Source organism: Canis aureus, chromosome 26 (assembly GCF_053574225.1).
Source record: "Canis aureus isolate CA01 chromosome 26, VMU_Caureus_v.1.0, whole genome shotgun sequence".
Classification (NCBI taxonomy): domain Eukaryota; kingdom Metazoa; phylum Chordata; class Mammalia; order Carnivora; family Canidae; genus Canis; species Canis aureus.
Window position 1 is genome coordinate 41,744,489 of NC_135636.1, and position 24,445 is coordinate 41,768,933.

The 24,445-nt window shown below is 41.5% G+C and overlaps 1 protein-coding gene across 2 annotated transcripts in view; it reads right to left on the bottom strand.

Annotated features, from left to right (window-relative positions):
* Positions 1-24,445, bottom strand: part of B4GALT5 (beta-1,4-galactosyltransferase 5) — a 74,920-nt gene that overhangs the window by 18,010 nt on the left and 32,465 nt on the right. For both annotated transcript variants that reach the window (XM_077873529.1, XM_077873530.1), the window contains exon 2: positions 1,927-2,061. In XM_077873529.1, the coding sequence (XP_077729655.1) occupies positions 1,927-2,061 (135 nt within the window). The remainder of the gene's footprint in view (positions 1-1,926; positions 2,062-24,445) is intronic.

Genomic DNA, 24,445 nt, shown 5'->3' on the forward strand with positions numbered 1-24,445 from the left:
GTCAATTCTTTTAAGAATTTCACTGCTCTCTGAGAGGCAATGCTTTCTCCTAGATCCCAAGCACCACAGAATTCTCATTTGCAATGTTTGCAAAGCAATTTCACATTCTACAGTGAGCTCTAGACAATCGCAGGACTCACTACCGAAGAAAAGAGGGCTGATTTGGAGAAAAGAATACTTCTTAAACGATGCTCAGAATACTGCACCAGGCTTGAGTGAAGTGAGGAAAGCACACTAGTTCTCAGTTAAAGAAATAAAAGGCAAATCACAAATGCTTAGCAAAATAAAATCTCAGAATCTATTTTTTAAATAAAAATCGCCCCTGGCCAGATAGGAGAAGCCTCACGATCGTCCCATTTAACCATCTGGAAATACTTTCTATGTTCAATTTTTGGAAGAGTTAAAAAGAGAGACAAAAAAGACAGCTTTCAAAGGTGAAGAACTTGCTGTGTTTAGCGTTTATAAAAATAGTTAAGAGTCAAAACTATGATTCAGGAGCAAGTTCTTTTAATATAATGTTAGGCAAGCCATCTAACCTCTGTGTTCTTTCTTCCTCTTTATATAATTACTGCTTATAAGATAATAAAAGCCACAGGTAAAAGTTCCAAAGATCGAGAAGGCAGAAATGTTCATTCTTGTGTCCGTCATTGCTATCTTTAGCTTAACAGTCTGAAAAGCCTTCTGCAAAGCTGAATGATTCTAACCACCAAACTCAGCCATGTAGCTAGCAGTAAACCACAGGATGAAAACTACACCTGACAAGGGAAGGTAAACCAGGTGAACAATGAAACTTTTTCCAGAAATTGCTTTTTTAATTTGTGGAGACTGTCCTAGATTATGTGATTATTAGGAAATGGAAAGTTGTTAAAGTCTCAAAGCATTCATAAACAAGGTACACAAGTCCTACTGGGCTGACCAAACTCAAGTACAGTCCAACAGGAAGAAAAGAGTTGGAGCAGCTCTTATAGTGTGGCAAGCAGAGCCAGATTTGCTTTGAAAATACCATGGAGAGGCGCCTGGGTGGCTCGGTTGGTTAGACATCTGCCTTTGGCTCAGGTCATGATCCCAGAGTCCTGGGATCTGAGTCCACATTGTCAAGTCCATATTGTTGGGCTCCCTACTCAGCGGAGAGCCTGCTTCTCCCTCACCTTCTGCCCGTCCCCCCTACTTGTGTTCTTGCTCTCTCGCTCTGTCAAATAAATAAACAAGTAATCCATAAAAAAGAAAATAAAATGGACCACCACTAACACCACCATATGCAACAAAACAAACCAACCCCACAATGTTGAGCTGTTAAATAAGTAAGTATAAGGAAGTCTGGTTGTATGGGAACATATTTTGAAATCAAATTCTTTCCAGAAACAGCTTTTGGTTGCTCCTGTTTTGCTGGTGTCCTAAATATATACTTCATTTTGGTACTCTCTTGGAGGCTAGACCACTGAAAAAAAAGGGGGGGGGGTCTTAAAAGATACTCCTTGCCTCCTCTACCCTGAAAAGTCTTAGGAGTGAAACTGCAGCTATCCAGCTACCCTTATTATACTGTCAGCAACATGAACAAGGATTCATTTTGCAAGTCTCTTTTTTAGTAATGAGGTAATATGACTGGCCAAACCTTCTCTTTTATAATGTATTTTTTCCCATCAAAAATAATTATCCGAACCAAATTTACCTTTGTGGGGAGGAGACATTCTTTTTTTTTTTTTTTAAGATTTAATTTTTTTATTAGAGATACAGAGAGAGAGAGAGAGAGAGGCAGAGACACAGGCAGAGGGAGAAGCAGGCTCCATGCAGGGAGCGCGACGTGGGACTCGATCCCCAGTCTCCAGGATCCTGCCCTGGACCAAAGGTAGTACTAAACCGCTGAGCCACCCGGGCTGCCCGGGGAGGAGACATTCTAATCAGGCCACTTTTCTACTAACAATATACCTGAGTCATTCACACTGCTATTCCTCTTCGCATAAGCACTGCGAACCACCTGCTCATAAACCTGAGCGCCAATAGTTCTCATGTTGTCCCGGATCAGAATGCCTTGAGCTTGCATCATGAAGAGGTAGGTGTTCACTGCAGAAGACAGAAGGGAAGGGGAAAAAGACATGAATTCAAAAGCAATCATTAAAACAAAACAAGAAAACAAACATATTTGGGCTTTCCTTGTTTCTCTCTTTAAAAAAAAAAACAAAAAACTTATTTCAGTTCTAAAGTCCCAAAATGCCTTACCTCTATTTTTCATACTGGGCTCTATGTTTCCAAGATAACAACATTTCCTGGGTAGCTCAGTAGGACTAAGGGGAATTTCTGTCAGTATTCGGCAGTTTTAGGAAAAAAACCCAAACAAAACCCATAAATTAAAAAAGCTACATTCCACCAAGTCTTCAAATATCCAGTCTGTATCCCAGCACTGTGATGATCACAAAACCTTTATGGATTGATTAAAACAAGTATTAAAAACAATCTCATCTCACTTTAAGTTTACTTCCCCAGTGCTCACTGGCTATCCTCAGAGAAAGGAAAGCAATGATTGTTCTGCCTACTAGAAACATCTAGGTCCAGATCTGGTCTTGGCCCTAAAATCCAAAGCGACGGGAAGAGAACAGACAGTTTGGTCCCAGTGTCAATTGAAACACACTCCCTTTATAATATATACAAATACTGAACTATTACGTTGCACACCTGAGACAAATACATCAACTATACTTCAATAAAAGCAAAACAGAACAAAAAATTCATTCTTAAACACATGATTATTCAGCTTAACAGTCCAATCACTGTCATCCCTAGGGAAGGATCTCCACTTGAGTTTTTCTGAAGTGTCTCTGAGATGTGAAATGAGGGAGTCAAAAAGATGACTCAGTAGAGTTCCTGTATTCCCCCTTCCAATCTCAAACACCATGCCATCCATTTTCAAGGAGCTGTAAGGTTTTAAAAGACGGCTTCCTAACCAGCCATTCTAATCCACCCACTTTTCTCTTCACCACTGTAGAAGGGGGCGTGTCTTACAGGGGTGGCACATTTACAAATCCAAACTCTGGTGTGCGCTGGAGATCATCTGGATGGTTGGCTGCCCTCCAACCAGGCCTCAGGCAGATATGCTACCAACAGCCTGGGCCACTCTGCCAGACTTGATACACATGGCCTCAGGCTGTCCTGGCTCTTCCACGAAACATATTTTATTGACACCACTTCATCATTATTATCACAGTGTCCTGTACACAATGCGCAGTAAATAATGACTAAATGGATGAACCCTAGATGTCAATTTACTTTATTTCAAGCTACTGTGTTTGGTGCTTGTACTGGTGACAGGGGTGGGGATGGGGACAGACCAACTGGCAAAATGCTCCATGAAAACCCCAGGTGGCCCACATTAAACAGGGACATAAACCTAAGGATATCAATGATCTCTAAGGTATATCCTGAGCCATAAAATAATAAAAGACAAGTCAATGTTCATAATGCTCTCAGAACCAAGGTAGTTTCAAAGTAGGCCTTGCAGCAACTGGAAGACAACCATAGGTCAATTTCTGGCAGGGGCAGAGTAGAGATCAGATAAGAGTATTTATTCTCTATGGCCAGGAAAGTTACGGGAAAAGATAGCTCCAAATGCTTTAAAAAAAAAAATTCTGTGAAGCCAGTAAAAAGCAAGAGTCACATCTCAGTTTTTATCTACAGCAGATAGCACAGTGCCTGGTCACAGGGGTAAGACAGTCTAGAAATATCCCTAAACAGAAGATTTAAACTCCATCCAGTATCGAATTTCTAATGTGGTTTCATGTTTTCTTTTTCTTTTTTTCTTTTTTTTAACATTTGGGCTACAAAGTAAGTACATTACACATATTACATATAACTGCCCTGAAATCTTCCTTCTATCCCCAACATAATACTAAACTAGCTGTCTTCAAGAATATGAAAACAAGGGCAGCCTGGGTGGTTCAGAGGTTTAGCACCTGCCTTCAGCCCAGCGCGTGATCCTGGAGACCCGGGATCGAGTCCCACATCGGGCTTTAAAAGAAAGAATATGGAAATATTTATTTATTTATTTATTTATTTATTTATTTATTTATTTATTTATTCATTCATTCATTCATTCATTCATGAGAGACAGAGAGAGGCAGAGACACAGGCAGAGGGAGAAGCAGCCTCCATGCAGAGAGCCCGATGTGGGACTTGATCCCGGGTCTCCAGGATCACGCGCTGGGCTGAAGGCAGGTGCTAAACCTCTGAACCACCCAGGGATCCCCGAAACAAATACTAACCATTTCATGTAAGGCTGTTAGCTGGGCACTGCAAAAAATATACCACTTCCCTTCCTCTAAATTTCAGTCTTCTTCATACTTTTATCTTCTGCACTGCAAAGGACACTGCTGTTGGCTCCTCTTTTAAATTCTCCACCCCTACCCTACTTTTTGAAGATTTATTCATTTATTTGAGAGAGCCAGCGAGCAAGCAGGGGGAGGGGCAGAAGGAGTGGGAAAAGCAGATTCCCCACTGAGCACAAAGACAAACACAGGGCACAATTCCAGGACCCGCCCCCCCCCCCCCCCCCCTACTTTGGGTTGGTTCCAAAATGTTTCCCAATCACTTTTACCCACTGGTTCTCATTCCACCTCTTGACAGAACAGTCAAATCCCTTTCTCCTGCCTGGGATAGCCCAAGACAGCATTTTCAATTTCCCTCCACCCACCTAACCCGGCCCCGCCTCCCAAGGCTAGGCAGCCCCTCGTCCTTTGTGTGCCCCTCCTCCACATCCTGGCTGCTGGCCTGGAGATACTGGCCCAGCAGTCTTCACTTGACAAGAAGTGGTGCCATGCTCACAGAGCAGTCCAGGTGCAGGCTGATGCGCCCAGAAACAAGCAGGACCACCAGCAACCCTCTTCCATCTGTTACAGAGTGGTCCACTAGACCTCCTCTTGGTGATTCACAATGCAGGATAATACAAGGCTAAAGAAATTCTACACCAGAGATGTTCAACTATCTAAAAGCAGCCATGTCCCAAACCAGCCCTACTTCCTCCAGATGATTAACTAAGCAACATCAAGTGATTCCCTGCAGGACTTTGGGAAATTCTGTTTTAGACATTTCTATTAACAGAATTTAGAAGTTGCCATTATTTGTGGGTAATCAACTGATAATTGCTGAATGTCATGGATAAACAGCAGTCACACCGAATCATATTAAGCTTGCTGGAGGCAAAAATCCTCCATTCTTTCTAAATATGGGCTGCTAAAGCTGCCTCTTTCGTCTTTTGTGCTCAGGCACTTGGTTATACAGATCAAACCGCAGGACCTTACAAATGTCCCCATTAAAAGTCCTGTTACTAAATTGGCATGTGGATCCGGCCTAAGCTAGGAAGTTCATATGCACACACATTGCTTTTGATCTAAATTATCTCATTTAAAATTCACATCTTTGTAAGGTAGATATCATCTTGATTTTTTATTTTAGATAAGGAAGCCAAGTCCTCCATAAGTCATTTACCCAAGGTCACATGGTCAGTGAAGTAAAAAAAAAAAAAAAAAAAAAAAAAAAACAGAGGTGACATCATTTTGAAGTTTTTGGGAAAACAGTACTTTCCAATAATATGGTCTCTATCATTGGTAGCTGAATCACAGCTGAAAAAAAAAAACACCCTAATTTAAATTGGCACACACTTGTTAAGTCCTTCATTGTGTCAACAAGTATCTACCGAGCACCTGTTTTCCTGGGTACTTTTTACAGGCAGTACTGGCCACAGGGGGCCAAGGATAAGTAAGACAACACAGAATAAGGTACAGACACAAATATGAAATTATAAAGCAGGGTGATAAATGCTAAAATAACATTTACTACAAATTCAGGCTTACTAATTACTTTCTTACACTTCCACAAGAAACCGTAATTACTATCCAGCCCCAGTATCTAGGTTGAGGGACCTCTCATGACCATAATGCAGTGGAGAAAAATAAGCTCCATTCAGGTTTACATAATTGGAAATTTCCATCCAGGTGCCAATGTAAGCAGCCTTGGGCCATGGCATTAACTGGAGCGTTTCTGGGAGCAAAGCACTGGGTCTCCTAACCGGAAGACATACTCTACTTTCCATTAGAATTCCGGTCAGCCTCCATATCCATATGAATCAGGTAAATGATTTTCACTTGAACACACATAGTAATAAAAGACTCTGACTTATAAAATTCCTCGCAAGATAATGGGACCTAACATTCCAGATTAAGGGCAAAATAATTTGAGGAAAAGACAAAATTACAAGATTCTCTATACTTAAAGATTTCATAATTTTTTAACCTAAAAATGTGTATTCTTAATGTTTGTTACATCTGGCTTGGTACGCTAAAAGCAGAAAAAGAAAGTCATTCTTTTCCTGACCACTCTTAAAGATCTGTGTCTTACCCTCAAATACACAAACACCCCAACATGCACACATGCATGTACACACATACACAGCCCAATCTAACGTCCCTTCTTTATTTTCCCACTTGACATACTACACATTTTCTTATTATTTGCCATTCTACTGTTATTTCCTCACTAGAATGTGAGTTCCATGAGTGCAAGGAGCTATGCCCCTGGTGGCTAGAACAGTGTGTCTGGAACATAGAAGATGTACAACCAATATGTGAATAAGTGAGTTAGGACACTAAACAATTGAGTCTTCTGAACTAAGCTGTGCCCAAGAAGACATAGGTTTGGGATTCCAAGTCCTTCTCTTATATTAGCTCCTTCTCCTTTATGGGAGAAATCCAAAATGTTGTTCCCCAACCTATTCCTAAGAAAAGTTAAGCAATTCCTTTTTATTAATTCAGCATACCCACTACATAGATTAATTTTCCCCCCAAATGTGTTCTCTGGTACTCTCCCTCCTCACAAAGTTTTTTTTCATGTTCCTTAATATAATGCACAAGTTTATTCAAAACCTTATACGACAGGGACACCTGAGTGGCTCTGTCAGTTAAGCGTCCGACTCTTGGTTTCAGCTCAAATTATGATCTCATAGGTAGAGATCAAGCCCTCCATGGGGCTTCTTGTTCAGCAGGGAGTCTGCTTGAAGATTCTCCCCCTGCCCCTCTCCCCACTTGCATGCACACACACTCTCTCAAAAATAAACAAATAAATCTTTAAAAAAACACAACAAAACTTTGTACATTATTTATAATAATAATAAAAAAAAACACTGGGAAAAACCTAAATGTTCATCCAGAAAAGACTGGTTGAAAAAATTACTGTACATTCATATGATAAAGCACTATGAGGCCATAAAGAGTGAGGAACCATTAAAAATAGCTCCAAACTGGAAAGAACCTACAAGTCCATCTACAGTAGAACAAATTAAAAACGTGTAGCTTGGGATCCCTGGGTGGCGCAGCGGTTTAGCGCCTGCCTTTGGCCCAGGGCGTGATCCTGGAGACCCGGGATCGAATCCCACATCAGGCTCCCGGTGCATGGATCCTGCTTCTCCCTCTGCCTGTGTCTCTGCCTCTCTCTCTCTCTGTGTGTGTGACTATCATAAATAAATAAAAATTAAAAAAAAAAAAAGAAAGTGTAGCTTATCTGAATCTTGGAATACTATATAGCGACCAGAATGAACAGTCTGTATGCAACCACACTGATCTCTCATACATCCTATAGAACAAAGACATCAAAAAACACATGGTATTATTCCATTTACATAAAGTCTAAACAACTAGTCTACAGTGTAAGAAGTCAGGAGAATAGGTATCTCCGGAGAGGGCAGTGGAGAAAGAGGGCTTTGGCATTTTTTTTTTTATTTCTTGACCTGGGCACTGGTTACACAAGCATGTTCATTTCATAAGAATTCATCAAGCTGTTCACTTATTTGTGAACATTTTAGTAAGTATGTTATATTTCCATAAAATTTACCCCCTCCAAAAAACCCCAAAAAGAATGAAGAAAATCTGCGAACCAAATTCCAAGGTTATCTTTTTAAATGAAAAAAAGCAAAGAGCGCTAATAGTGTGCACACACATGTGTGCTGTTTCAGCAACAAGGTGAAATTTTATACACTCACACATTTTTATAAAAAGAAGCATACAAAAGGCAAACCAGGTAAAACACTCATTATACATCTGTTATGTGCCAAGAACTGCCCTCTGCTCTGTGGATAAAAAGTTAACTATAAATAAGATACAGTCCTTGTGATTATCTGCAGTGCAGGACCCAGACAAGGAAACCAACAACTAGTCATGTTTCCAAGGGACAGGAGAGTGGCTACTATATCATACTGTGAGGGCAAGGTTGGAAAAACACTCTCAAGAAGAAGAAGAGTCTAGAGTAGGTCTTAAAAGAAGAGTGCAGAACAGGCTGGGGAACAGCACCCATGAGGATGAACGGGCATCAAGGGAGAAAGCGCACTTGAGGACTGAAAAGCAGTTCAGTACGCTGGACTGAGGGTATGTATAGCGAAAATGTGAGATGAGGTTAGAAAAACAAAGGGTGCCAAGATTACAAAGGGCTTTGTGTGCTATATTTAGGGGCTTGACATTGAAGAAATAGTCTAGGATCAGATTTCAGGTGGGCCAACTAGCAGGTATCAATCAAAACAAGTAAATTCACCCCTACGCACTTTCATGGCTTCAGATATTCAGCTGATATTTTTAGTATCTAGACCTAAGTTCCTTAAGCAAAGGAAGAAAGTTCTTTGGATGAACTGAGGCTGTGTGTGTGTGTGTAGAATCCCACTTGGTTACTAAAAGCTGGGTGTCCGAATCTTACCAAAAGCCCTATTTTCGATCTACGTGAAGCAGCAGGAGGAATATCCTGTCTGCCAAATTTGGAGCCAGCAGATGGAGTAAAGATGTCAAGATTGAAAGCCAGGGACCATTCATACCAACTACAGTGGGAGAGCTGGGGTGGAGGGAGGGCTTTTGACAGGCAGCAAAGGTGCTGCTTCACATTTGAGTGGGCTGCCAACCGCCCTGTCCTTCCCCTGGATGAGCTCACACCAGGCTTCTCTGTTCTGCCCACCCCTACAGACCAGGCAAGGTGTGATCTATAACAGTTGTCAAGTACATTCCAGGAAAACACTGCAACATATCCATGAGCTAGGGTTGTATGCCATGTCCACGCTCTCAAAATAAAATAAAGGATGGGGAGAGAGAGAGAATGTAAAGAGAAGAGAAGCAGAAAAGGAATAACTAGAGAACAGGAAGGCTGCTCACTTCCTCTCCCTTCCCCCACAGACAAGAAAGGATACAAATTAAGGGGAAAGAAACAAAGAACAGACATAGGCGTTTTGGACTTGAGTTTTGCCGTGCCAGAGTATCTGCAAAACCTGCACTACCATTTTTGACCAATATTTTCCGAGAAAAACCAGAGCCTGAAAAACAACTCATTTCTACCAGCAAAAACAGAGATTAACAGTGTTCACTGCTCTGCACAGAGGTGCTCTGTAAAAAATGCAGTCACTTATTCTGCTTATAAAGAGATGGCTCCCTGGGAGAAGTAATACACTTCCCGAGCACCTGTGTGTCAGCACTTTCTCAAATACCTGTGTCACTTCATTTCCTCCTCACACTAAATCCAGGTAGGTAACTGCACCCTCATTTTTAAATTATTTATTTATTTTAATTTTTTTTCACACCCTCATTTTATAGATGGGGGGACTCAGGCCTGGAAAAGGAACCTGTGTATAGCCAAGATCTGTCTCCAGAGTCCAAGTTTTTTAAAAAAATACTATGTTCTATCAACTTCTCAGATTCTCAAATGTCTAGAAGTCCCTTGACTGCACAGCTATTGTTCCCATACTTTGCTTACTGATTCCTTTTATTTGGATCCTCAGTGTCAATATCTTATACTTGACTGGCTCCCAATATCACACTTCCATAGTGGGTGCCAATGCTTATCATATATGGTATAGTGCACCCCTAACATTTTATTAAGTTTTATAAAAATGTAGTAAGTCTGAGGCTGTACTATGAATCCTGAATTTTTTGCATTTCAGATCTACTTAAAATATTGGCGGCTTATACTCTACACTGAGAGATATTAAGATCCATGTTTGCAAGTGCACAGTGATACATATTTAAGAAAGAAAATAAACGTGCTTTGTTTTGTCTTTTTTTTTTTTAAGATGCAAGGCATTTTTTCAGGGCACCTGGGTGACTCCAATGGTTAAGCCTCCAACTCTTGATTTCAGCTCAGGTCATAATCTTGGGGTTGTGAGATAGAGCCTGGCATGGGCCTCCACACTGAGCGTGGAGCCTGCTTAATTAAGAGATCCCTGGGTGGCTCAGTGGTTTATCGCCTGCCTTCGGCCCAGGGTATAATCCTGGAGTCCTGGGATGGAGTCCCCCATAGGGCTCCCTGCATGGAGCCTGCTTCTCCCTCTGCCTGTGTCTCTGCCTCTCCCTCTCTCTGTGTCTCTCATGAATGAATAAATAAATCTTTAAAAAAAAAAAAAAGAAAAAAAAGAAAATCAAGGAATTTTTTTGACAAAAAATTTACAGCCTTTGGCATATCTATATTAATGTTCAGGAGCAACTGTGTGGCAATTTTCAAACAGTAAAGTATTTAAAGAAAACTGTGTTTTGGGGGAAGACATTAAGAGAGCGAAGAACCCTCAAAATCATTTGGGGGAAAATTTCACTCAACAAGTCTTTTGCTTTCCTAGTTCTTCCCATCTGAGGCAGAAAAACCACCAAGTCAATCACAGTTCTGTTTTCCACCCTCCCTAGTTATTATTCCCAGCTATTGAAAAAAAAAAAAAAAAAAACCCAAGTGGTAAAAATTAACAACTATGAAAAACTCTGTAAACATTTCCACTGACCTGTTAGTCTATTGTCTGTTAAATTATTAAACTGTACATGAGATTAGAAATGAAAATTCTGCCTAAACAGATATTAACTAGCCGAGTAGCCTAAGGCAATCACTTCAGCTTCAGCTTTGTCTTCTTCCCCCAGATTTTTTTTTTTAAGATTTTATTTATTTATTCATGAGAGACACAGAGAGAGAGAGGCAGAGACAGGCAGAGGGAGAAGCAGGCTCCATGCAGGGAGCCTGACGTGGGACTCGATCCTGGGTCTCCAGGATCATGCCCTGGGCTGAAGGCAGCGCTAAACTGCTGAGCCACCCGGGCTGCCCTCCCCCAGATTCTTAACAGCATGATTACCAACCTCTGCAAGTACATACCCACAGGAGGGGCTCAGCCGACACAGAGGCCCCAGTCCTGCACTGTGTAACCTGCATGAAATCCTGGGTCAGAGAAAACTATACATTACCCTTCTGGCACTGCAGCCACCCTGGCCCTGCCCTGGGGGTAAAGCGGTAGAGAGGGACCAATAGGGCAACATGGCAGCTGACTCCAGGCAAAGGTTCTGCCCACCTCTCGGGCCTCACCTCATGGCCAGGCAGGACTACTCTTCCGTCTGAATGTGCTCTGGTGATACTTGCTCATACTAAAGCTTTCATGGCCCCTTTCACAGCTTTTCCCGATATCATCCCACCCACCCACCCCCGGATTAGAATGGTCTTGGCTCTTTTCTAATTAATACATAAACTCTTATCCATGACCCCATACATCTGAGCAGGGCTCTTCCAGCAGGCTGAATGCATCTTATGAGTACAGACTGTCTTTTTTTTTTTCTTCAATCTATAATGTCTGATAAATAGACACTTGGCTATTAAATTAATGAATTACAGCCCAGCACACAGCACGCTGTTATGGCCATTTGGTGGAGGTGACCTGTTTTCTAAAGCCAGATATATACCGGCTTTTCTGCAACCACACCACAAAGATTCAGCCAGAAAAGGGCAGAGTGAAACTTACTACACTTAACTAACTTCGCTGGTGTAAGTGCAAATTGGTATAACCTTTTGGAAAAACTATTTGCAAGTTCAACAAAGAGCCATAAAAATGCTCATATCCTCTGATCTCACAATTTCAGTAAACTATTCCAAATATGAGGACATTCTTTGCACAAAGTCTTATTAAATTATTTCTAAAGGCAAAAATTTGGAAAACAACTCAAAAGCAACAGTAAAATAATGGAGAATTTAACTGTGATTCATACACTTGACAGGATCTTATATAGCTTTAAAAAGCTATGAAACTTTATAAACACAACAAATGTACAACACCTAGCACAGACTACCACACTTAACATGAAAAGAATTCTGTTACATTATGGTAATTAGTGCTAAATAATAAGCATATGCATGAGGCTGGAAGCAAGGTTACTCATGTGCTTAGGTGTTAGTAGTATGTGAATTGACTTTTACTTTCTTCTGTCTCCACAGCTTTTCTCTACAACAGTTCTATATATATCTATATAGATATCTATATCTATATAGATTTAATTATACAAAAAAAAAGACTCCTCTAGCAAGATTGGATAATTTATCTGACAATAGACATTAATAAACAAAACATTCACAATTTCATTCTTTGTCAGGCTGGGCGGGGGGGCGGGAGCAGGTTCATAAAGTATGCAGCTGTCATACTTGAATTCTCTCCACATCAACATTCTATTCTAGAAAGGTTGTCAATAACGGCCACTCGTTGGGACGTCTGGGTGGCTCAGTGGTTGGGCGCCTGCCTTCGGCTCAGGTCATGATCCTGGGATCCGGGATTGAGTCCTTCATTGAGCTCTCTGTGGGGAGCCTGTTTCTCCCTCTGCCTGTGTCTCTACCTCTCTGTGTCTCTCATGAATAAATAAATAAAATCTTAAAAAAAAAAAAAAAAAAAGGGATCCCTGGGTGGTGCAGCAGTTTGGCACCTGCCTTTGGCCCAGGGTGCGATCCTAGAGACCCGGGATCAAATCCCACATCGGGCTCCCGGTGCATGGAGCCTGCTTCTCCCTCTGCCTATGTCTCTGCCTCTCTCTCTCTCTGTATGACTATCATAAGTAAATAAAATTAAAAAAAAAAAAAAAAAGGCCACTTGTCAAGTTCTCCCTACCTTGAGGCCCAGAAGAGCTTCTCAAAATCAGAAATGTCTACAGAAACCAAGAATCTACATATTGACAAGGGGTTCTAGTTTTCGGTCTTTGGGAGTGAAGCATACATCTACTGCACACATGACAAATATGATTGGAAAAGTAAGAAAGCAATCGTGAAAATCTTCCTTCTAAGGAAGAAGGTAGAGGGGAAACTCTGACTGGAGAGGCCAGCAACACTGGTTTGAGTCCTGTCCCTGGTTGGCTCTGTGGTTGCTTTTCTCAATCTGTCCAAACAAGCCTTGATCCCATCATGGATACACAGGAGGTCCATAGATAAAATTACATCACAAGCATTCAAAATATAAGGTGATATCATATTGAAAAATTCTGATTCTTCTCACTTCCCTTTGGACCTTGAAGGTCACTGAACTGCAAAGCCTCCTCACATTCAAAATCTCACAATTTTAAGTGTTTTCTCCTTTTTTCACAAATGGACAGATTTCCATTTGTTTGCCTTCCTTCCTCTCCCTGTCTATAGCTGGTTAGGGTTTGACTGCCTTACACTGTTGGCCTTCATTTCTAGAACAATGGTGCTTCAGCTCCCTTCATGATAAAGCTGGAGGGCCCCTAAATGGATGGGAAAGCACATTCCCAGAGCCACTTCCTTCTCCATACATGCCAGTCAGGACATAATACTGGAGTTCCTTACAACAAACAAGGGTCATAAAAGGGCTCCTGATTTTCTGACTTCCTCTCTCATCCTGCTGAAAAATTACATTTTAGTGATGATTTAAAAGAATGCAATTCTATAGCAAGGAGTTGAATCTCTTTACCTCTGAAATACTATCTGCCTACAACTAAGTTTTTCCTATTTTTTGCAAATATGAAACATAAGATTTTAGGATAAAGCTAGAAGTTGCTTGCATTTTCAAAAGACTGATAATAATGGGAGCATCTGGGTGGTTCAGTCAGTTAGGCTTCTGACTCTTCATCTTAGCTCAGGTCTTGATCTCAGGATCATTGAGTTCAAGCCCTGAGCTGGGCTCCAAACTGGGCATGGAGCCTACTTAATAAAAAATAAAAATGAACTGATAATAATGAATGTTGGTGAGGATGCAGGGAAATAGGTATCTTAGGCCTGTTGAAAGGAACATAAACTGGGATAACCCTTAGAGGGCAACCTCTAAATCTATATATATTTAAATGAAATGTTCTCACTCCAACCCAACAGTTGCCACTTCCAGGTATTCGTCATAAAGAAATAATTGGATAAGTAAGTGTGTTCAAGGATGTTTATCTTGGTGCTATTAATAAAACCAAAACCAAAACCTACCTAAATGTGCAACAAAAAAGACCAGGGACAAAAAATTATGGCAAAGTCATGCCATGGAAAACTAAGCAATCATTATTTCATCTAAAAACAAAATCATACTTAGAACAATGCATATAGTATACCACATTCGTATTAAAGGAAAAAGACAGGGGGCGCCTGGGTAGCTCAGTGGTTGAGCATTTGCCTTTGGCTCAGGTCATGATCCTGGGATCCTGGGATTGAGTCCAGCACTCGGCTCCCCCCACAGGGAGCCTGCTTCTCCCTCTGCCTATGTCTCTGCCTCTCTCTCTGTTTCTCTCATGAATAAATAAATAAATAATCTTAAAAAAAAATAAAATAAAGAAAAAGACAGGAAAATATATGCATAAAACGATTTTTAAAATTTGTACATCAAATATTCAGTGCCATCTCTGCTTAGGATTATGGGGTCATCTGCACTTTCTTTTCTATGTTACAATGCAGCATTTCCATGGCCATCAGAAAAATCCTTATATAAAGAAGTTCTCTGTTCCAACAGTGAAAGTTCTTACAGTAACCAAATCTGTTAGAATTGACCCCAAATTTCAAAGTTTCCAGAATTACTGAGAGTGCCTTTTGCACATTAGCACCCACTGAATATCTACGAACGTGGTCTTTCTCTTTCTTTTCATTTTTTTAAAAGATTTAGTTATTTGAGAGAGCACACATGCATGTGCACAATGGGTAAGGGGTAGAGGGAAGAGAATCTTAAGCAGGCTCCATACCCAGTGCAGAGCCCAGTGCAGGGCTCGATCTCATGACTCAGATCATAACCTGAACCCAAACCAAGAGTCGGATGCTTAACCGACTAAACCATCCAGGTGCCCCTTTCTTTACATTAAAAAAAAAAAAAAAAAATCATACATTTTAATGGGTCGTGGGGGGTGTCCAAGGGTACAAAAACACAGCCAAGCCTTTGCCTTGTTAGCTTCTGCCTTATTAGCTCCCCACTCTTCATTGCTCCTGACCCAACAATTTCCCCAATACTAAACCATTATCCCAACTTCACATATACCCAAATGATTTGTAATTATCCTAAAACTTCTGATCCTTCTAGTTATAACTTCACCAAGCAAGCTTCCTCTACCCAGCCTACAATCCCAAAGTATTCTTCCACAGACTGTTCTTTTGGCCTCCCTCCTGATCCTCTTTTGGAAAGGAGATTATTCTCCATGTCCTATGGGGATAATATATTGTAATCATATTACTGTTAGCCTGGAAGACTATAACAGACTAATAGGGTTATCTACTCTTTAGGAATTTAAGTGTTTCCAAAAGGCATCATTCTAGCTGACATTAACACTCACACTGTCAGACACATGAAACCAGAGCCATCATTTCCATTTCTATAGAAAGGCAAAAACTGGGCAGCCCAGGTGGCTCCTTAGTTTAGCACCGCCTTCAGCCCAGGGCCTGATCCTGGAGACCCGGGATGAGTCCCACGTCAGGCTCCCTGCATAAGCCTGTGTGTCTGCCTCTCTGTCTCTCTCTCGAATAAATAAATAAAATCTTTTAAAAAGAGAAAAGCAAAAACTATCGGAGAAAGAACTTGAAAATGTCTTGACTCCAGGCATAAACAGCAAAGAAAGATCTTCCCTTGACACCCTATAGGTATGAACCCTTTGTCCAGACCAGATTGTTTGTCCAGACCAGATGGTTTGTCTTGAGCAGACTTGAAACTATAGTCCTAGAAAGGGATCCTATGAGCCATGCAAAACACTGGACTCATTTTCTCTCATCTATTGTATTGCTTTGTCTTTCACTTGATCCACAATGATCAGACATTAGCATTGCTTTTTTTTAGCTAAATGACATTCACATGGTTTAGCACTGCAAGACCCATCAAGTCCACCGAAACAGAAGGGCCAACCAAGAGAATGCTGGAAAGTGTAATGTGTGCTCAAAACTTGTAAGACTAGGGCAGCCCGGGTGGCTCAGCGGTTTAGCGCCGCCTTCAGCTCTCTCTCTCTCTTTCTCTGTGCGTGTGTGTGTTTGTGTCTCTCATGAATAAATACATAAAATCTAAAACAAAACAAAACAAAACAAAACAAAACTTGTAAGACTACTCTGGAACATTAAAAAAAAAAATCCTTCCGACAGATTATTTGATTGCAAAGGGGAAAATGTACATTTACAATGTAGAGTTCAGACAGGCACCTCTTGACCAAGGGATCAGGCTGGGCATCCCTAACAATGGAACAAGCTAACATTCATTACCTTCAGAATATTCTTGCCAGAAACTTGTAACCTAAATCTTTTTTTTTTTTAAGATTTTTATTTATTTATTCATGATAGAGAGAGAGAGAGGCAGAGACACAGGCAGAGGGAGAAGCAGGCTCCATGCAGGGAGCCTGATGTGGGACTCGATCCTGGGTCTCCAGGATCACGCCCTGAGCCAAAGGCAGGCGCTTAAACCGCTGAGCCACCCAGGCTGCCCCTGTAACCTAAATCTAATCAAGCTTTCACAATTGTATTCCAGAACTGTTTATAAAAATTCAGAGGATGAAAAAACACATCAAATTGAACACCAAGCAATTCCAGAATGTAGAACGTTCTACAAACAACTGGCCTGGACTCTTTGAAAAGTTGCTATAATGAGCAATAGGGGCAGGGGAGGGAAGGCGGCCAGACTGAGACCAAAGTGGGGCTTGAACTTACAACCTCGAGATAAACAGTTGCATGTTCCACTGACTGAGCGAGTCAGGCACCCCTATCCTTGTCATTTTTTTTTAATTTTTTATTTATTTATGATAGTCACACACAGAGAGAGAGAGAGGTGCAGAGACATAGGCAGAGGGAGAAGCAGGCTCCATGCACTGGGAGCCCGACGCGGGATTTGATCCCGGGTCTCCAGGATCGCGCCCTGGGCCAAAGGCAGGCACTAAGCCACTGCGCCACCCAGGGATCCCTATCCTTGTCATTTTTAAGAGATGCATTTAGAGGTATCTTGGAGTATCTAAAGTTTAATTTCACATGGCCAGGGGGAAAAAAAAGAAAAAAGCTAGAGTTAAAATAAAGAAAAATGGTAATAATTGTTGACCCTGGATGAAGGGTAATGTGTACACTGTATTATTCTTTTAACTTTTTTGTAGGTCTCAATTTTTTCATAATAAAAAGCTGGAGGAGAAGTTTGATTTTGGATGTACCTAAATTGCCAACTAAATCTAAAGTATATTAATACCATACTAAAAATCCTGTAAATGGATCAAAAATTATAATACAGGGAGTAAATACCTAAGTAATGTACATAAGTAGTTAAAGCATTCAGTGGCTATTCTATGCCAACAAAAATTCTTTTCTTTCTGAAACCAATAGTTGCATTTACTCTTTACACATAATTCCAAGGAACAGAAGAGAAACTACAAATAAATTTTCTTGATGTTCCCTCAATTTATATTTGAATGGCTTTCCAAGGCCTTCAAGGTCAAGTTCAAATTCCTCATGCATAGCATGGCTTGTAAGAGTCCATGAAACCTGGCCTGTCTCTGCAATTTCTTATCTTGCCACTCCCCAATTCCACCCTCAATGGACACAAACAACTCTCTGGAACCAGCCAAGATCTCAGACAACACTGCTCCTCCTCTTGTCTGGAATTTAAAGACACAAAACCCAAGATGAAGAAAAGGAAAAAGTCCTAGGAAAAATCAACCATCACAACAGAAGCAAGTGCTCAGGATGAAAAGGGAGGGGGAATGGAGAAGATGCCAGTGAATGCCAAACCCAGTGTACTTTCCTCTCTTTGCAAGTAGCATTCCTAGGTTGACTTGTCTGCTGCTCCCTTTCAAAATTACATTTGCGGTCTACCGAAAGAAAAGTGACTAAAATTCCTGAGACTGACCTTACTCTCAGACAAAACTTCTTGGATTGCACATCCCACAATTAAAAAAAAAAAAAAAAAAACCTGTATAGGTTAAGAGTAAAAACTCAGTATGCCCAAAGATTTTAGGAAAATGACCCTCTGCTGACAACTACAGAGCACTGAAATGCCACAAAAATTAAATTACCGTGCTTTGTAATAGATTGAGTACTTTATTTTTAAATATTAACAAGGTTGCCTGAGGGAGTAAGTTTATCACGAATAAGAATCCTAGCAGGACTCCTAGTTCACTCAGAGGCCAATTAACATTTCCCACCACGCCCAACACCTAGACTCTCCAGGCCTTCCAAGTTGCTTTAGGACTCTGGGGCTTTGTGAGCAGAGGCCCCTGACCAATAACCTACTACAGTCGATGCTCTAGGGGCTCTGTGCACAGGGAGGCCAAATCTGAATTATTACAACCACGTGAGCCAATTTCCTACACCTGGACTTGGTTCTGCTTCTTTTGCTGTCTGAAGACCCAATAACGTGGCGGTATGATTTTTAGTTTTTCTTCTCACCTTGGATTCCTCTCCCACAGTTATTTTGAAAATCAGCAAATGCCTAAACATTCATAAACTGTCAGTAGCCATCTGTGATTTTCACAATTAGATCACTGTTAAAAAGGAGCAAAATTTTTAGCTCTAGACTTTACTTAAACAATCTGGCAAATCAGTAAGGGGGCGAGTTATTTTATCTTTAGAGCAGGGTCATCGTACTATGAGGCCACCCTAAAAAAACCTCAATTCTTAAGGCTCGCAGGCCCTGAGTCTTCTGGTTAGAAAAGAGCCCCCCACCTCTTAAATCCAGCTCCCAAACAAAGCTTGGCACTTTCTGGATCCCTGCTCATAAAATGACCTGTCCACTGATAGAGTGAGAAATTTTTGAGGGATTAAGATATTATCAGGTAAAAAAAAAAATTGTTCTAGAAAGGTCAAGAACTATATAAGATTTAAATTAGGGGGTGTGCCTGGGTGGCTCAGTCAGTTGAGCATCTGCCTTCCGGCTCAAGTCGTCATCTTGGAATTGATCCCCAAGTCGGGCTCTCTGCTCATGGAGCCTTGCTCTCTCCCTTTCCCTCTGCCCCTACCGCTACTAGTGCATGCTTTCTGGCTCTCTCTCTCTCTCTCATACATACATATGTATATATAAAATCTTAAAAAAAAAAAAAAAGATCGTTTGGTGGGTCCCTCTGTTCTGGGTCTGGAAGGCACCCATTCATCCTTTTTTCTCTCCCTCTCTGACAAGGGTAGCATCTTCAATCAATAGCTTAACTTCATATCTATTTTTATTATCGCTTCCAGCATAAATTATTTAGCCTGAACACAGACATAATCTCATAAAATTACTTGGTGTTAGTGTCCTGCTGGGAGCATCATTTTCCTGAGTGTGTTGTGCTTTAACCACAAATTAGCAAAAGACACTTCAAGAAAATCTTTCTATGGGTCCATTTACCGACTGAGCCACCCAGGCGCCCGTGAGCTCCTCCTCCTTGAAGAAGGCCCATCGTTCTTCCGGGTGACACTGTCTGTCCTTGGCAGGTACATACTGACTGCAAAGTCTCTGAAGGCCCCACAATGCCAGGGCTAGAGCAGCACACAACAGAACTAGTAAGAAGCCAGCTGACCGAGGAGAGACACAACCGGATACAAAACAGTTGAGCAGCTGTCCTGGTCCAGTTGGGGGAGGAAAAGGAAACAGTACTCAACAAGTGTTCTCGCTCTTTAAAAGCACAAGGTTAAATGGCATTCGTCCCCTGTGTTTACAAAGCCTAGTACCTGCTGCTTTCTGGTGAGTAATAATGAAGGGGAGTCATTCTGAGAAGCAAAGAGTTACTTCTGTATTCCTCTACCTACAGAAAGGCATAATCATCCCAAAATTATGGGACTAGGGCATCCAAATACCACCCGATGAGGTGTGTGTGCCTATCTTTTAAGAAGTGCTGGAGTTTTGCTGACTTCTTTGTCTGCAGCTCTTTCAGAAGAACCCTGGAGTGTTAGCCAGAGAGCACTATGGCTTTCTGATGTCATGTGGTGAGCATGGGTTAGAAAGAAATCACAGGGCTTTAAAGGTGGTCACAACCACACAAGCTGAGCTGCCGTGCAAAGATGACCCACACTCAACTGAAATGCAAGTTTCTCCTGAGAATGAAAAGTCTTAAAGTAACTTCCCTCCCCAAAGTCCAGCCCCAAGGTAACACCACAGACACTACTCTGGTAAAATGTGCATCATCTCCTTCTCCTTCCACCTCGCCTCCCCACTGCCCCAGCACAGCACCCAAGAGCAGTTTCCCAAGGAAGCACTTCCAGGACAGCACTGCTCTTCAGTCCACTGACAACTCGGGCTAACATGTACTATTATTTCTTTTTTTTACTCCCCTGTCATACCACTTAGACTGTAAACATCAATCTCTGATCCCAAATGCTAGGTGCATATACTTCTTGGCAATTATGTTAAAATCAAGCTTCCTTGATTCTACTCAATCTACTTCTGATTTCTGAAGTGGAACTGTCTGCATAGAGAAAGGGGGAGAGGACTGCTTTTTTATTATGCAGCTGAATGGATAGAACAAAATTTAAATATAACCAGAATGCAATACAAAGTAAGAGTCACGCCTTCCAAAATTACATATAGATTTGGCTAACATAAGTGAAATATCTTTTAGTGTTCTTTTTTAAAGATTTTATTTGTTTACTTGAGAGAGAAAGAGCACAGAGGGAGAGGGAGAAGCAGACTCCCCGCTAACAAGGAGCCTGATACAGGGCTTGATCCCAGGACCCCAGGATCGTGACCTGAGCTGAAGGCACATGCTTAACTGACTGAGCCACCCAGGTGCCCTGTGAAATATCTTTTAAGTCCTATGTTAGTGGGTGTTCTAAAAGATATTTTCTATATTGGGGTGCCTGGCTGGCTCAGTTGGAAGAGCGTACCACTCTTGCTGTTGGTGTTGTGAGTTCAAGCCCTAGATTGGGCATAGAAGATTACTTAAAAGTAAATAAATTTTAAAAACAGTAATTTTTTCAAAAGAGCTATTTTCCACCTTAAGACACAGTAAACAAATTTTATTTCTTCAGAGCATAGGAAAATGGCAAGGTAGAGAATCAGATGACATTGGAAGGGAGCCTAGATCTCACCCCTCCTGATATGCCAATCAGATACAGCCTAGGGCTCCTGAGCTAAATTAAAAGATGAAGGTCAACTTGGTTACTAATTTCCCAGAGACAGCCCAAGGGAATTAAGATAGAAAAGCAGAACCAACCCTGGAACTCAAATGGGATTAAATGCATGTCACAACATTATTTATAGTGCAGAATAAGTAGATAATGATTTGGCTGGACAAGAGTTTAGGTCCTTTCCTAGCTGATTCACCTACTGTTCAAAGAATGTAGGTGCTTTCCTATTGTAGCCACAAGCTAGGCACTAGCCATGAGTACTTAAGCGGATACACCCAGGTGTGGACACAGCCTCTGTAGGGCAAGACTTACAATTAGCTGGCCATGAGGTCTAGAAAAAAGCCTAGCAACGCATGCTTGATAAGATACATAATCACGAAACCCTAGAAGCCATCCAGGGGCTCATGGGACTTTAGCAGGACAAAGTGAGGCAGATAGGCAGCAAGGGCGCTTTCCAAACTTCCTCCTTGCACAGCCTCATCAAGAAGAAACTTCAGAGTTAAGGGGTTTCATTTAATTTTGATGAAGTATTATTATTTCCATTTTATAGAAAAATAAGCTGAGAGGCAATCATGGCTCTGATGTGGCCTATGAGCACCCATCAAGCTTGCTACTAAGACCCTTGGTGATCCTTGGCCTCTGGAAGTACTTCAATACAGGCTGCCATGGCTCTTAGGGCTAACGGGCAAAAATGAAAAGTTCTCAGGGTTCCTGGAGCCCAAAGCAAAGTCTGCCCAAAATTATGGGAGGTATATTCATTTCATCCCTTGCCCACTAGATGGTTACATGAAAAGAGAAAGAAAAAAAGGGAAATTTAAAAACCGGGGACCAGACCCACAGTTCAAAAGGAGAGAACAATGGATACTTTTGATCTTCTTTTTCAACTCCTTATAGTGGACTGTTTTCAGCACTGGTGGGATGACTCAAGGAGCTTTGGGAAGTGACCTGAAAGCTCTACCGGAAACGACTACACCAGGGCTGCATCCTGAAAACAATCTCTTGCCTCTAATTTTCTTCTCAAAACAAACAAACAAAAAAACACAACAAAGGTGGGGTTTTTCTTGGCCAATTGCCAGTCTTCAAGTGAAAGTAAAAACTAATTTCGTTCTACTCCTCATCATTCTCTGCCACTACAGTAAAGAACATTACTGAGCCTTGCCTAGGAGACTGAATGTTGGTTAAACAAACAATGCCTTGTTCACAAGTCAACTGAACTTTTGGTGGACTTAACTCCTGAACCCCAAAGGAGGGCCAGGTTCTCCGTCAATGCACTCCCAGCCATAAATACTGCTCTTATCTAGCACAGAGCCAAGAGCTTATTTAGGAGATACGGTGAATAATGCCACAAATGCCTTGAAGCAACAGGCAAACATAGGACTTGCCCCCAATCTTAGCAATTTGTCAAATGAGCAAGCTATAAAATTATGCTCTCCAGAAAGACCTCTCATCCCATTTCCAAAAGGAACTATTCTGACACGACTTCTACCTATACGCTGTCACTTTTTAAGTTTTTCTATTTCAAATGAGGATAGCTTAGCCTTTGATTTAAAATGCCATGTAAGGGATCCCTGGGTGGCGCAGCGGTTTGGCGCCTGCCTTTGGCCTGGGGCGCGATCCTGGAGACCCGGGATCGAATCCCACGTCGGGCTCCCTGCGTGGAGCCTGCTTCTCCCTCTGCCTGTGTCTCTGCCTCTCTCTCTCTGTGTGACTATCATGAATAAATAAAATCTTTAAAAAAAAATGCCATGTAATATCAGAAAACCCATCAGATTACATTATAGAGTCAACCATCCAGCTACTTATTATCACTGTTATGATGTTACTAGTTGCACAAATAAGAAAGGCTGAAGGGGCACTGCCCCAAGCTCTTACAGCTTCCCAGATCCACAGATCAGGAATGTTCTGGAAGACAAGGCTGAGTCATTGAGACCTCTCAGAAGCAAGGAACTCCACTTCGAAACAGGACTCAGTAAAAGAGTTTGTATTAATTAATTATGCAAAGGAGTTTTAAAAAAATATTGAAACACTGGCAGGCTACAACATGGATGAACCTTGAGGATGTTATCCTAAGTGAAATAAGCCAGACACAAAAGCACAAATACTGCATGATTCCATTTATATGAGGGACCTATAACAGGCACATTCATAGAGACATAAAGTAGAAATCTGATTAGCAAGGGACAGGGGAAAGGAGGACTGGGGAGTTGTTGTTTAACAGGTGCTGAGTTTTTGTTTGGGATGAGGAAAAAGTTCCAGGAATGCACAGTGGTGATGGCTGCACAATATTCGCAATGAACTTAATGCCACTTGACTGCATGCTTACAATGATCAATGTTATGTGTATTTTACCAGGATTTTTTAAAAGCTGCATGTAAGAACTAGAATTAGTAAGATAAGGGGTGGATATATTAAAAGCCTAACCCAAGGGCATGAAGGTTTTGTACTTAAACTCTACTTAAGAGTGAAAAGAACTAGGATGCCTGGGTGGCCCAGTACATGATCTCAGGGTCATGAGATGGAGCCCAGAGTCCAGCTCCGTGCTGGGTGTGGAGACTAAGATTCTTTCTCTCTCCCTCTGCCCCTCCCCCACTTAAAAAAAGAAAGAATGAAAAGAATCAACACTCCCAAAGTGTAGAAACAATCCAGACAAAGCTACAACCACTCCCACTCTTCTCCATTCAGTCTCATGACTGAATGCCATATGCACGCTGAAGGCTCCCAGAATGAGTCCTGCCTTGACCTCTCCTGCACACTGGTCCAAAGGCCAAATGCATCCTTGACGTCTCCACTTGGATGTCTGACAGTTTCCCCAAATTTAACTTGTCCTCAACCAAATCACTGTCCTCACCCACTACCTGCTCTGCCAACATCCTTCCTGTCCTGGTTTAAAGATAAACCCTACCCTGCAATCTCACCCCTTAACAGCCATTCTCAACCAGGCACCCAAGGCATCCTTTTAAACAGAAGTCAAATGACCTCAGTCCTCTCTATTCCAAAATTCCCAATGAATTCTCATTTCTCTTGGAGAAAAAGTCAAACTCTGGACTATGGCTGTTTCATAAATCAGAAGTCAGCAAAGCTTGGGGGAGCTGGGGAGGCAAATCCTGCCCACTGTTGTTGTCTATGGCTGCTTCCACCTCTCCAAGCTACAAGGCCTACACAGCCTGCAACAGTTACA